This window comes from Heliconius melpomene, chromosome 18 (assembly GCF_056956725.1).
Source record: "Heliconius melpomene rosina isolate 202511_hmr_F chromosome 18, ASM5695672v1, whole genome shotgun sequence".
Lineage (NCBI taxonomy): Eukaryota > Metazoa > Arthropoda > Insecta > Lepidoptera > Nymphalidae > Heliconius > Heliconius melpomene.
Genome location: NC_140406.1, coordinates 10,113,406 through 10,126,956, shown reverse-complemented (window position 1 = coordinate 10,126,956; position 13,551 = coordinate 10,113,406). Strand labels below are relative to the sequence as shown.

Below are 13,551 nucleotides of genomic sequence, written 5' to 3'. Positions count from 1 at the left end.
GTTCTGTGATGATAACTTTGCTTTTTAATTATACGAAAATCGCATCAAAATCTGGAGTACACTCCAAAAGAATTTATTAAGTTTCTAATTCTTTATAATCATTAGACAATGCTTTAATATTTAAAAGGGCGTTTCTGAATTCTCCTTCCTCTAGGCCTTCACCAACATAATGATGTACAAACGCTCTCTTTGCATACATTATACTAAATTTTTTGCATATGCGTTCCCAAGCTACTCGAACTGCAGAAGAATTTGACACCATTACGACAGCCTTTTCTAATACCGCCAAATCACCACCAGGGACAGTAGTTGGAGGCTGATAGTTAAGCCCGATCTACAATTATATGAGTTGTAGTTTGTATAATACGTATGTACATTATATAGTTATTGATTTAAGATTCTATAATATGTAAAAACAGAAAGATCAGATCACTAGGCACTGTCTGCGTACAATGGCAAATATCTTAACAGTTATTACCATTCACTACGTTAAAATAATGATGAAGAAATTCAATACCTTAAATCCTGTTGGTGACCATGCCACAAATTTTATAGATCTCATGCCTTTTATCCTAGTTATAGCAGCATTTATATCACTTGGATTTACATCTCCTCTAAACAGTAAACAACAAGACATATAATTTCCTTTTCTGGGATCGCATTTGATCATTTGATTTGAAGGTTCATAACAGGACATCATCAATTGTTGCACTGACAAAGATTCGTGAGCAGATCTCGAAGGAGGCAGAAATGGAGCAAATGTAACGAGAGGATAATGTATTCTGGGATAAGGAATTAAATTCGTTCGGAATTCTACTAACTCAACATTGAGTGATCCTTCGAATCTCAAAGAAGATGTCATGCAAGATACCACCTGAAATAATTACACTTGAACCTCAACTTTAGAAAACAACAATATCTGAATCAGAACCCCAATAAGAAAGATCCAACTGAAGCAAACAAAATTAATGGACATGATTTTAAGTAGAATTCAATATTTCTGAACATAGAACATATTTGTTATATAAAAATGTTCAGAAATAGGTAATTGCAATCGTGATATACTTGTTCAAAAATCTTTACATGATACATAGTTATGTTGAACATGGTTACATGGCGGCTTACGTCATGGCGAAGGGGCACATGCGTGTGCCTGTAAGTGGAATAAAATATTTAATATTTTCATTTCCGGTAACAACAAACAACTGGTAACAAGACAAAGGACGACGTTGAGTTCCACCGCTTAACACGACTCCAGAATTTGGAAAGTGGGGAACGGAAGTATCTTAACAGGAACGGATTCTTATAACACTAGGTTCCCAGGTGCCCTCTGCCTAAACTGCTAAATTAAATATTTCATTCTTCCGAGTGGGAATTAGACGCATAACCTTCATACTTATAATCCGTCACACTAACAGTCACAACGTAACGTACGTTCTAAACAATACAAAACTTGTAACAATGCGACACGACGATCTCTAGTTATCTCTACTTATATATAGATTTGCAAAATAAAAATACCTGAGCCATCAAGCGATTCAAATTCGTGTATGTGGGTCTTGGTACATCTAAAAGTCTTCCCAAAATATCATACAAAGCTTCATTATCAAAAATAAAGCATACATCTTCAGTATCCATACATGCATGAGTTGTCAACACAGCGTTGTAGGGCTCTACTATTATTGGTGAAATTTTTGGTGCTGGATATATAGCGAGTTCAATTTTCGATAGTTTGCCATAGTCACTTGATAATCCATCAAGTAGAAGTGGTGTAAATCCTGATCCTGTACCACCACCGAAAGATCGAAATATTAAAAAACCTTGCAAGCAACTACATTCTTCTGCTGTCGTCCTTATACGATTTAAAGCTAGATCTATCATTTCTCTACCAACACCAAAGTAGCCTCGAGCAAAGTTACTAGCAGCATCTTCTTTTCCAGTTAATAATGATGTAGGACGAAATAGACGTCGATAGGCGCCTGTTCTAATTTCATCTGAAAATGTGATTTCAATAAAGTTTTTATGCCAGAGATCAGATAAAATTACACTAATAAAGCTTTTACCTATAGGTGTAGGTTCTAAATCAATCATTACGACTCGTGGTACAACTTTTCCAGCACCAGTGTGCATAAAAAATGGTTCGTAATTTGTATCTTCTGGGTAAGCCAATATGCCATCACACGTAATGCCATGTTCTAAACAATACAATTCCCAACAAGCATTTGCAATCTGAACTCCTGCTTGACCAATATGAATATGAATTACTTCTTTCTAGAAGTATAGAGAATACAGATCATCGTATAAAATTTTTACTTTTATAACTTACATAACATTATTTATAATCAGAAAATACCTACTTTTGTCATTGTATCTTTAACTTATAGATATTTTACTAATAATTTGGGAAAATTTAAGTTATTTTAATATAGACTCTACATTTTATACTTGTAAATTTTTCATAACAATAAGAAGCATATATGATGTCAATAAAAGTTGAATTTTTGAAATCTATTAAGCTACGTCAATATGATATAACAACGTCAACCTTTCATCATTCATCGATTTTTAATTATATTTTTGGTTTTATAATAATACAAATGTTAATTCTCCATTCTATATTTTAATACTTTCTGCGGAATTTGCGAGCTTCTTATATCCTACCATGATATCACCTGCTTATATTTATTTATATTTATTTATTTTATTATATTTTAGAATTATAGTTTATGCGGCAAATAATCTTGTATCTATTTCAATATGCACATTCATAAAATTTAATACGACTTGACAGTTTTTATAAAGTGGTTGGTTTGTGATTGGTTGTCATTATTCGGCTAAAATAATTTAATCCAATGACCTTAAAGGACAGATCTTTCAATAAAATTAAAGTAAACATGTAATTTATATAATAATCTGGTTCTGGTGATATCTATTAATATACTTGTTGTTAAGAATTCTTGCAGTAAATCTTACTTTAATTCTTCAAAGAGTATTCTAATAACAAAGAACTTTGCTGGTAAAGTAGTCATCGTAACCGGCGCCAGCTCTGGAATCGGTGCCGCTACAGCTGTTTTTTTATCAAAACTTGGAGCTAAATTATCACTTATCGGAAGAAATGTGGACAACTTGCAAAAAGTTAATAAAGACTGCCAACAATCAGCTGCAACCCTCGTTGTACCGGCCGATCTAACAAAAGAGAATGATATTGAGAAAATAGTCAAAAATACAATCGACCATTACGGCCAAATCGATGTTTTAATAAACAACGCCGGCATTATAGAGACTGGAACAATCGAGAACACGTCCTTGGCTCAATATGACCGTCTTATGAATACTAACGTGAGGTCTATTTATTATCTAACCATGTTAGCTGTTCCACATTTATTGAAAACTAAAGGTAACATTGTAAATGTATCTAGTGTCAATGGTATCAGATCTTTTCCAGGAGTTCTCGCTTATAACGTATCCAAAGCTTGTGTAGATCAGTTTACAAGGTGTGTAGCTTTAGAATTAGCTCCTAAAGGTGTACGAGTAAACTGTGTAAACCCTGGAGTTATATTAACTGAATTACAAAAACGTGGAGGATTAAATGATGAACAATATGCAGCATTTTTGGAAAGGACAAAGGAAACTCATGCATTAGGAAGGCCAGGAAAACCTGATGAAGTGGCAGCAACTATAGCGTTTTTGGCTAGCGACCTAGCTAGTAATATAACTGGAGCGAGCCTGCCTGTTGATGGTGGACGCCATGCTATGTGTCCCCGTTAAGTTAAATGAAAATTTTCTTTATTATAAATCTTAAAATTGTACTTATGTAGGTGAAAATAATATTATAACTAGACATTCAAACAAAATATTCAGTTACTATATTGGCATTCGGCCAAATACAGAATACTTAACCAATATATATATATCTATATACACATAATTTTATTATATTTATATTCTGTAATGAATTAATCAATGAAATTATAGGAAATATTGATTCATGTTATAATAATATTTTTAGTTCTCTTGGAATTATAATAGGCATTTGTACATACTTATCCTACCATGTACATATTAACTCTAATCCTGTTTTCTGATCAATTCATTGACAGTTTTATCATATGACATATGGCCCAATATAAAATATCTTGTAAGTTGAGATATAAGTAAGTGTTTTTCTTGTTTTTACATTTGAAATTTTGTCAAACTCAAAAAAAATTGTGCCTTATTGTTTTATATAGTAATAAGAATAACTTTATACATTTAACATGCATTTACATTTGTTGCTTTTTATCTTTATATTAAAAAAAATATACTATTGTGTAGTTTTCTTCTTTTTACATTCAAAGTGTATTCTGTACAGCAGAGTAGGAACTTAGTGATAAGACAATCCTTTCCTCACTTTCCGCCTAGCTTTCATATTTAATGGCGGAACTCAACGCCGCGTTTTGTGTTGTTACCAGTGTGAGAAAATGAAAACGATTTATTACCCCATGAGCGAGATAAACAGGTAAATAATAAATTAAAATAAATAAAACTAAAACTTGCAAAGGAAAAAGATTTATTTGAACATTGTACAAGACAAGATAATACTAACTTAAATATTATTATCACAATTTCTTATCATAAAGTTGGAACTGTTTGTGTTAAGATAAATGATTATAGGTAAACCAGTCTCAAATAAAAATATTTAAATATAAATATATTATATATGAAGCATTAATATTTTCTTTATTAATAAATTACATTTGAACACCATTAAAAAAAATACAGAAGGCCGTCTAACTATGCCATGTATATAAAATAGCAATAACATTATAATCAAAGATTTAAAGTTGAAATGAATACGTAAATTAGTAAATATATATATGCATGATAAAAAAAAATTGTAATAGCTAAATAATCACCCTTTAAGAAATAAATAATACCGACACCCTAGTATCATATACAATAATTATTGCGAAATTCTAAAACATTGTTTTGTTTTTTACGTAAATTTAGAAATAGGCGGGAAAAAATGGCGGCGAAAAATGGTAAAAAGGATGTTATAAGTTAATTATTGCAATTATTATACTCGCTAGGATGTAACCACTGGATATTGTATCAACACGTCGGCTGACCTGCAGGAAATTATAATTTTCAACACAAAAATTAACAACATATTTACTTATACTAACACTGTTATTTATATTTTCAATATCGCGTTTTAGCACATTATAGTTTGTTAAATACAGTAAATATTAATTCCATTTAATACATAGTTACGACACATTTGTAACTTTTTTAATGCTTTTTTAATTTGTTATGTTTTATTTATATTTATTTAAACCGTTAAGAATCAATTAATGAAATATTGAATGCTAATGCTTTTATATTGACTATTTATTAAAATATGTTCGTTAAATTTTTTATTGTATTTTTGTATGAAAAAAAAAACAAATATTTGAAAAGAATAAATTCATAATAACAATTCCTTTGCGGGGACTGCCGCGAAGAGTTTCTTTGCTTCGTTGACGCACGCGGTGATGATGGTGTCGAAGGCGACTGGGGCGATGTCTTTGATGACCGGCTCCCAGTTTTCATTGATCACCACGTGTATCGTGTCAGCTGGAAATTAAATTAGTTTTAGTCTTTTTTTTATTAAGTATTTTTTTTACTAGAAAGACATTATTTCGGTCACATTAAAGTTCCGTATAAAAACTTATGCATAGCATACTTATTTGATCGTCGTCTTTTGTACTCTCTTAAAATTATTTGCTATTTTTCAAATTCTAACGTATATGTAACATTCAAATTTTAAAAGAATTTTCGGATATAAAAAATTCCGGATTAAATATTAATGTTTCTGGTTGGAATTATTTAAAAAAAGTTTTGCATTAAAATTAAAAGATTAAATAAGATAACTAGAAAAGTTTCTTAATATACGATATAGTATTAAGTCCTAAGAAAAATATTAATTTTGTAATATTAACAGATTTTATATGGATTAGTAGATATATGTAGGTTAGGTATAGTGTTAGTATGAGTAGTAATGAACAATGATATTAAAATATATGAATCTTAAGATTAATTTAAACCCTGATGAACACTGTTACCGGTGATAAATCAAAAATTCACCATTTACTGGCTAAGTAATTCTTCAGCCGGTACTACTTTGTAAAACTCCTTTACTTCATCGACACATTTCTCAATGATTTGGTCGAGGGCTGGTGGTGCTATTTCTTGCATGATGATTGACCAGTTTTCGTTAAGGAATTTGACTGTTGTGTCCGCTGTAATTTGTGTATTAATATAATTGTGTAAAGTTAAATATGTTCTATAGTTAAATATAAATGTTTAGTTTTTTTTCGAGCTTCACTCTGTGTCCCGTATACATGGCAGGAAAGTGGGAACTTGCGAACTTTATATTAAGACAATCCATTCCCATTAAAAGCCATTGCTTGTTAAGTGGCAGAACTCAACGTCGCGCTTTTCCTCATTACCGGAACGAGGAAATGAAAATATTAAATATTTCAATTCCTCGAGTGGGAATCGAATTGCGCCAAGATTGGCCTCGATATACTAATAGCCACATAATTTAATTGATATAAATAATTATTATTCAAGATAAGATCCTTGTTATAAAACGATTCTAAGAATAATTATATCTTTTACAAAAACATTACAATAGGTAACAAATTTAATTATAATAATAGTTTAAAGGGCCTTCAGTGCACCGTCACCTGACAATCCTGACATCAAAGAAATAAGAAATGTATTATTAATAAAATTGTGTGTAAATAATATAAACTTACCGAGTTCTTTATTTCCGTTAAATAAGTTAGTAAATTTGAATTGAGCTTTGTCCATCTTGTAGCTGTCCTTGTGGTTGGTGAGAATCCAGTAGCCGTCAACAGTTTTGAATTCGTATTTGATCACGATGTTCAAGTTTGCTACAAACAAACAGTAAATAATTATATACAGGGTGGAAGAGGCAGCGCTCCTTTTACTGAAACTGCATATAGGATAAAATATTTCAAACCCAGAAGTAAAGAAATTATTCCAGGTACCTCAACAGTTTGGAGGTAGGATTTTTTTTTCATTTCACGATTTTTATCCATACCTGTACCATACGTGTGCAGCACACATACGAGTGCGACGTTGCGGCTTTGACAGGTAAGTGTGTGCGTGCTTATGTTATACTTTACAAATGGCGTTTTATTTTAAAACGATAATTTTATTATTTATTTTGTTTGAAAAAATAACTTTTTCATTTTTGGGAATTATTTTTTTTCTGAATTATATTACGCTTTTATAAAGTAGTTAAAACTGTAGTTTCATTTAAAGTAGTGCTGACAATTCCACCCTGTATACAGTAGGTACATAGTTTTAAAGTGATTTTAGCTTTTTATTTTTAATCATATCTCACTGAGGTCAGTAATGGTGTAGGGGCATAAAGTGTGCTGCAAAATCTACTGGCTGGTTAGATTCTCGCTCGAGGAAATGAAATATTTATTGAAATTTAATTTTCGAATTCGAAGGCATTAAGTTACGTTGCATATTTAACTTCCTCGAATGGGGATCGAACCCGCAACCAGTCGACAAGTCGAGTTAACACTTGTGCCCCTGCCGCGATAAACAAGTATTGTTGCCAAATAACTGTTGTCTTTAGATATGTAGTTATAATTAATATTACTTATATAACATAGTATACTAACTAATCTTGATCTTAGCTTGTCCGTTGCCCTTGATGGGGAGGATGAGTACTTGTCCGTCCATGTCATAATGAGCTTTGAGAGTCACGTTCGCAGTGAAGTCTAATACTGCTTTTTGCTTCGCTAGGTTTATCCTTAAAAAAATAAATGTTGTTAATTTAAAAGGTTTAAATTATTATAGACGTTACAAATCAAAATATTATTAGTAAAGTCAGCTTCAATTTATATAAATATGCCTTATTTTTTTTATATAATTTTAAATTTAACTGTATTAACGGCCATTTTATCTAGTCGGACGAAAAAAATATAAACTTGTTTTAAATTCATATTTTTCCTCTTGTGAGTAACGTATTTTCCTTATTTACTTATATAAATTTTCAAAACACTTTTTTTAGGTTAGTTACTAATAATTATTATTTGTAATATTAATTTAAATGGGCATTTACGCGTCCACTTACGGACTTATTTCTATGTAACCAAATTCGATTGTACTAGTGCCGTCTTTGAAGCACGTTCTAGAAGAGAATTGAAAGAGATTATGACAAAATGTTCTTACTTATAAGAATTGACCTTGAATCCACCCAAGCCAGTGACAACAGTGTCTTCGAAAGTGACTTTCAAAGCTGGGTTGTTCACCACCACTGTGCCTAATTCCACCGGGTCCAAGGGCTTGATACCCAATTCTGGTATACCCTGGGCGAACTTAGGTCCGGCCACGGCTATTACTTGTTCTATACATTGATTCAGATTTGGATCAGATGCTGAGCATGCCTTTAGGAATGATGCTACAAAAGAAATAAAAAAAATTATAAGAAGAAAATGATAATTAAAATTCATTTTTATTTTATTGATTTTAAGTCACGTAATATATAATACGACTAAATATTAAGCTTAAATAAAGTAAAGGAGCTATTAACTATATAACTAAAGGAGCTATATTTATTTGTTATTGTAGATAATTTCAAAAAATAAGATTCATCAAAATCCATTCATAATTGGCAATAAATGAACATATACACAAAAAATATAATGTTCGAATTGATAACCAATTTTTTTATGTCGTTAAACGACTTCAAAAAAAAGAAGGTACATAATTAATTGGAAAAAAATATAAAAACACTTAACTCCACTCGTGTTCATTTAAATGAGATAGGTATTATTATCAATTAGAAACAATATATTTTCTATTTTTATTATTGTTATCACCTTCCAGATTACCTTGATAAAAATATTATCTAACAAGTCTTCTGTCAGCTGAGACTCATCTAGTGTGTACGCATAACTTAGTGGTTATAATAGCTATAAAAATTACAAACATTTCTTATACAGCCTATTGTTAATAATAATAGATCGGCAGGTAATCTTTTAAGCACGAATACTTTTTTTAGCTTCCTACTGTATTCTAGAACCTTGGAACCTAGTGTTACGACACTGCGTTCCCATTAAGACACTATCCTTCTCCACTTTCCGCAGAATTCACTAAACATTGCGTGTTGATGGGTCGAACTTAACGCCGCGATTAGCCTTATTACCAAAGCGAGGAAATAATAATATTAAATATTTCAAGTGAGAATTTAACCCACCAGAGACCGCCAAATACAAAAACTTCCTTTCTGTACAATTTTCGTAAAAAGACGTTGCAAAGTTTTTGTTTCATGTATTAATACAAAGATAATATATTCTAAGATGCTTTTAACAATATAAATAAATAAAACTATATAAAATTGGCTGTTTCGATTTTCCTTGTCGAACAAATACAGACAATGTTACAAACAATTCTTCATATTATTTATTGATACTAAAAGTAAATTTATTCTGAATTGAATAATAAATAATAATTGATGTGCTTCAACAACGATGTATGTAATAAGTAGATGAGTGTTGCGTTTACTATTTAAGTTGCATTTATAGTGCCTTTGTACTGTTTCCAAATATGTATATATATATGTTTACTGGATGTCGCCGTGTTGCAGCGGCACACGTCTGACTGTAAATGCGAAGGATATCGGTTCGATTCTCGTTTAGGGGCAATTAATTATTGTAACTTCCTCGTTCTGGTAACGTGGCAGGATTGCGGCAGGATTCTTCTATGCAATCCAAGTGTAATCTGTTCTACTAATCTGTTCTACTAATCTAATGTTCTACTAATTAAATATAAATTTTATTAAAAAACTGATCCCTACAGATTTAAGCAATGGGATCTCGACCCAGTTAGTGTTAAAAACTTAGCGGAACTGCGTTTTATCTTGTTAACGGAGGAGGAAATTGAAATAATTTATTCGCCAGGGGAATCGAACCTACAGCCGTCCCTTTTCCAATAAGACGCTATGAAATTTTATTAAACTTAAGTAACAGTAATTATATATAATTTATTTCAAAAGAAGAGAAACATAAACAAAATTACAAATAAATCAAATATGAAGTAAAATTCATTAATTTTGTAGGCATTTTAAGTAAACTAATTGATACATTTGTCAATATCGACGTAACTTGCTAGCAATTGCCTTAAACTAATGACCGTGTAATGTATGTATTTCAACTGTCCTATTTAATAATATTACTTAATTATAGGCGTAGAGTCAAAATAATCGCTGGTTAGTACAATTTTGCGTGTATTTTAACATCCGGTTTGCCCAGTATAGTTTTAAAACCAAAATACAAATTCCTTATATTATCTAAACAAGAATAAAATTGGTTCAGGTAAGTTATAACTGAATATAAAAAAAATTGTCATCATTGACTTAATTTTTCTATTTAATGAACCAAACGCACAGTCAATTGATTTTTTTCTAAAAAAACCTACCAATATGAAAAAACATCTAAATCATATAACTTAGTTTTCCTAGTGAATGTACTTATTCAAACCTATCAACCTCACAGTATATTATTAATAATACAAAATAATAGACATATCTATAAGGTTTGTTACGCAAACCATCACGGATTATCTGTCATCATTAGGGATCCGTACATCAAAAGAAAAAGAACGAAACCCTTATGGCACCACTAGTTGTCCGCTCGTCTATCTGTATGTCAACATTGAAATGATATAAAGTGATCTCAAGATCACGTAAAGTTAGCAAGCTAAAATTAGTATTAAATAATCAGGTTTACGATTCCTTGAGGTACAAAAATAATCGTTTTTGCTTGAAATTTGCAGCGTAATTAATACCCGTAGGGCACTTGCTATGGATCAAATACAAGGAAATACAAAAAATCCTAAAAATAAAGGTATATTATGTAATTATATAATAAAATAAATATAAAGTTATATTTCTAGGTCATTTCATACTAAATGAGTGCATACGCCCGCAAATATAATGTCAACTTTTATAAGTTGTACTTCCCGTGGACTTGTGGGCGAGATCGACTCGCATTTGACCGGTTTTGTTATCTCACGAAAATATAAATACTTTTAAAGAAGTTATTGGATTTTTTACGATTTTATGAATCTTCTGTAACATCCGTGTTTATGTTTGTTCTAAACAATGTACGGTCAAGGCTCTTTATTTAATCACAACAAGTACAAAGATTGATGGTGAAGGTCTTTGAGATTTCGTGAGGAAATTATAGGTTCAAATTCTACTTATCTTGCTGTCCTTTCGTAAGTTTACGCACTTGTTTATATACATTTGCAAGATTGTATGTAATATTTTAAATAAGTTCGTGAGATTAAAAAAGAATGGTCTAAGACCAACAATCATGGTTCCTTTTCATTTTTATTTCTTTATCAGACGAAACACGGCGTTGTATTCCTCTACTCAACTAAAAATGTTTAGAAAATTAGACGGAACGTGTACCAGTTCCTTATGCCTATCTTGCTATATTATACAGCGTAAATAAACAATTTTATGAATTTATGAAATAGATTAATGTACCTATAGGAAATATATTAATTAATCAATCATTTACAACAAAATAATTAGGTGACTTAATTAATAAGTATTAAATTGTTTTAATAATTTAAGATTTTACATTGATTGCTAGGTTAAAAACTGTGTTACTTTTTTACCAAAAAATACTGTCTCGTTTAAAGTCGCAAGCTTGAGCTGGCTCTCAGGCCGAGTGTAATTTATTTCTAGTATACATTTTTTTTTTATTTTAATTACGACACGGAAACAAATAATTTACGTGCTCCAGATAAAAAATAAAATTCAAAACAGTTATTAAGGTTGTATTATATTTAAGTTTTTGAAGGTTGGTGTAAAGAGTGTATTTATTATATATAATTTATATTTATAGTTCTTTTCATTCAAAATGTATACGTATACCCTGTACGCTTGTCTACTTTTATAAGTCCTATTTTCGTTGACTTATAATCATGGAATTGGTACGGAGCCCTGTTGCTATGTTTGAGATTCTCACCTGACTTGTTTTTTTTATTAAATGCTTCGTGGCTTTTATTTATACACAATAAGTTTTTTATTCTATTAAACTTAATTCTATTATTACATTTTTAAAAATCTATTATTGTTATATATATAAATTTTATCGTATTGGCATTGATTTAATAATTAACCATGTTAATTATTTCATAAATAAAACTATAGGACAAAAAGAATTATTATTAGCTGTGTAATAAAACAATAGGCAAATAATTATTATAATCTATTTCTATTGCAAGTTTACGTCTATACTTCTTAGCAGGATAGGGAGATAGAAGCTAGTGCTAGTTACTCTTTCTTTACTTAAGCTATTACCGAGCATTAATATAATACTTCTTATATTTGATCTTCGTCGGTTGGTGATGACCAGTAATATTAAAATTTAAATACATAATATAAGTTATATTAAATACTGGACACGCGGTCGCGGCTTCGCCCGCTTGAACTAAACAATTATTTATTCACAAATATAAATTATTTTGTGTTTTTATAAATTTTAATATTTTAAAGACAATATCTAAATATCTATATGCATGAAAAATTAACTAAAGTATTTGCCGATTCAATAAAGTATTTATTTTTCAATAAAATAGTTTCTTTTTAATAGAATAGTATTATATCGCATTTGTTTAAATTATGAATATTCAATAATAACAATTAATTCAAAAATATTTTTAATATTATAATTTTTAGTGATTTTTCTTATTAAAGGTCCTAATTATTATCTTTCAAATGTGTTAAATTATTAAAACATATATTTTTTGGAATTAAAAATAATCATTTATAAATGATTTATTTTAGTATTCTGAAAAATAATCAATTTTATTGTACACAGAAAGTAGTGTTTTATATTTTTAATATAATAAAATAAGCAAAAAAAATAATTTAAAGATATTAAAAAACTTACATAGTTTAAAAATATAATATGATTAAATAAAACTTATGTAATTGATACAATTAAAAGTTCTACTTACGTAGTTTAGAAGCTAGCCCGCCTGAAACCAAACACGCTAATACGAGACACGCAAACGCACGCATTTTTAAATTATTTTATTTCTTATATAAAATTTTATATTAAGTTAAAATTAAATTAAAACTAATTAATAAAATAAATAAACTAAAAAGTAGTAATATGTACGAGGTTGATATAGCGACTGCGCTTGTACAGGACAGCAGCCTTGTTATATACTTAATAGTGTATATATACATGTTTATTATGGAGGCAAAAAAACTAATATAGTAGGTAGTCATCTTTCATACAAATAAGTTGATGAGTGCCTAAAATTATTTTGTGACAATGACAATGAAAAAAAAAACACTTTAGCTTATTATTTTTACGAGTATTTCCTTGCACGTCAGTATTGAACTTGGTATTGAAATTTCTTTTAGTGAAATATCTTTTTGTATTATATCTATTTAGAATATGCTTTTTTATAATCAATTTTAAAAAAAGCTTCTTAGTGTATCCAAATAAAGGGGTAGAA

General features: G+C 29.7%; 3 protein-coding genes across 5 annotated transcripts; 1 reads left to right on the top strand and 2 right to left on the bottom strand.

Annotated features, from left to right (window-relative positions):
* Window positions 1–14: 14 nt before the first annotated feature.
* LOC146529516 (tubulin alpha chain-like) lies at window positions 15–2,366 on the bottom strand. Its single transcript, XM_085201953.1, has 5 exons — window positions 2,358–2,366; window positions 2,064–2,271; window positions 1,522–1,994; window positions 518–874; window positions 15–334 (listed from the first exon to the last, which is right to left on the bottom strand). The coding sequence occupies exons 1-5, from the start codon at window positions 2,364–2,366 to the stop codon at window positions 77–79; spliced, it is 1,305 nt and encodes a 434-aa protein (XP_085058079.1). The 3' UTR covers window positions 15–76.
* A 486-nt stretch (window positions 2,367–2,852) lies between these two features.
* On the top strand, window positions 2,853–4,306 carry LOC146529515 (uncharacterized). Its single transcript, XM_085201951.1, has 2 exons — window positions 2,853–2,888; window positions 2,989–4,306. Exons 1-2 carry the CDS (start codon window positions 2,853–2,855, stop codon window positions 3,766–3,768), a joined length of 816 nt encoding a protein of 271 aa, XP_085058077.1. The 3' UTR covers window positions 3,769–4,306.
* A 226-nt stretch (window positions 4,307–4,532) lies between these two features.
* Window positions 4,533–13,239, bottom strand: LOC146529514 (protein takeout-like). Of its 3 annotated transcripts, none has more exons than XM_085201307.1 (6): window positions 13,042–13,239; window positions 8,239–8,467; window positions 7,686–7,816; window positions 6,783–6,920; window positions 6,084–6,260; window positions 4,533–5,595 (listed from the first exon to the last, which is right to left on the bottom strand). In XM_085201307.1, the coding sequence occupies exons 1-5, from the start codon at window positions 13,103–13,105 to the stop codon at window positions 6,109–6,111; spliced, it is 714 nt and encodes a 237-aa protein (XP_085057433.1). In that variant the 5' UTR covers window positions 13,106–13,239; the 3' UTR covers window positions 4,533–5,595; window positions 6,084–6,108. The 3 variants fall into 3 exon arrangements, with proteins under 3 accessions (XP_085057433.1, XP_085057432.1, XP_085057434.1); XM_085201306.1 differs by having other exon boundaries at window positions 6,106–6,260; XM_085201308.1 differs by having other exon boundaries at window positions 6,113–6,260.
* Window positions 13,240–13,551: the final 312 nt, after the last annotated feature.

Coding starts and splice junctions, on each gene's coding strand:
- LOC146529516 (XM_085201953.1), bottom strand. Junction 1,995..2,063: donor TTTAGAACCTACACCTATAG/GTAAAAGCTTTA, acceptor TCACATTTTCAG/ATGAAATTAGAACAGGCGCC. Junction 335..517: donor GGTCACCAACAGGATTTAAG/GTATTGAATTTC, acceptor ATATAATTGTAG/ATCGGGCTTAACTATCAGCC.
- LOC146529515 (XM_085201951.1), top strand. CDS start 2,853: ATGACCTTAAAGGACAGATCTTTCAATAAAATTAAA. Junction 2,889..2,988: donor GATCTTTCAATAAAATTAAA/GTAAACATGTAA, acceptor AATTCTTCAAAG/AGTATTCTAATAACAAAGAA.
- LOC146529514 (XM_085201307.1), bottom strand. CDS start 13,105: ATGCGTGCGTTTGCGTGTCTCGTATTAGCGTGTTTGGTTTCAGGCGGG. Junction 7,817..8,238: donor TTCAAGGTCAATTCTTATAA/GTAAGAACATTT, acceptor TATTTTTTTAAG/GATAAACCTAGCGAAGCAAA. Junction 6,921..7,685: donor ACAAGCTAAGATCAAGATTA/GTTAGTATACTA, acceptor GTTTGTTTGTAG/CAAACTTGAACATCGTGATC.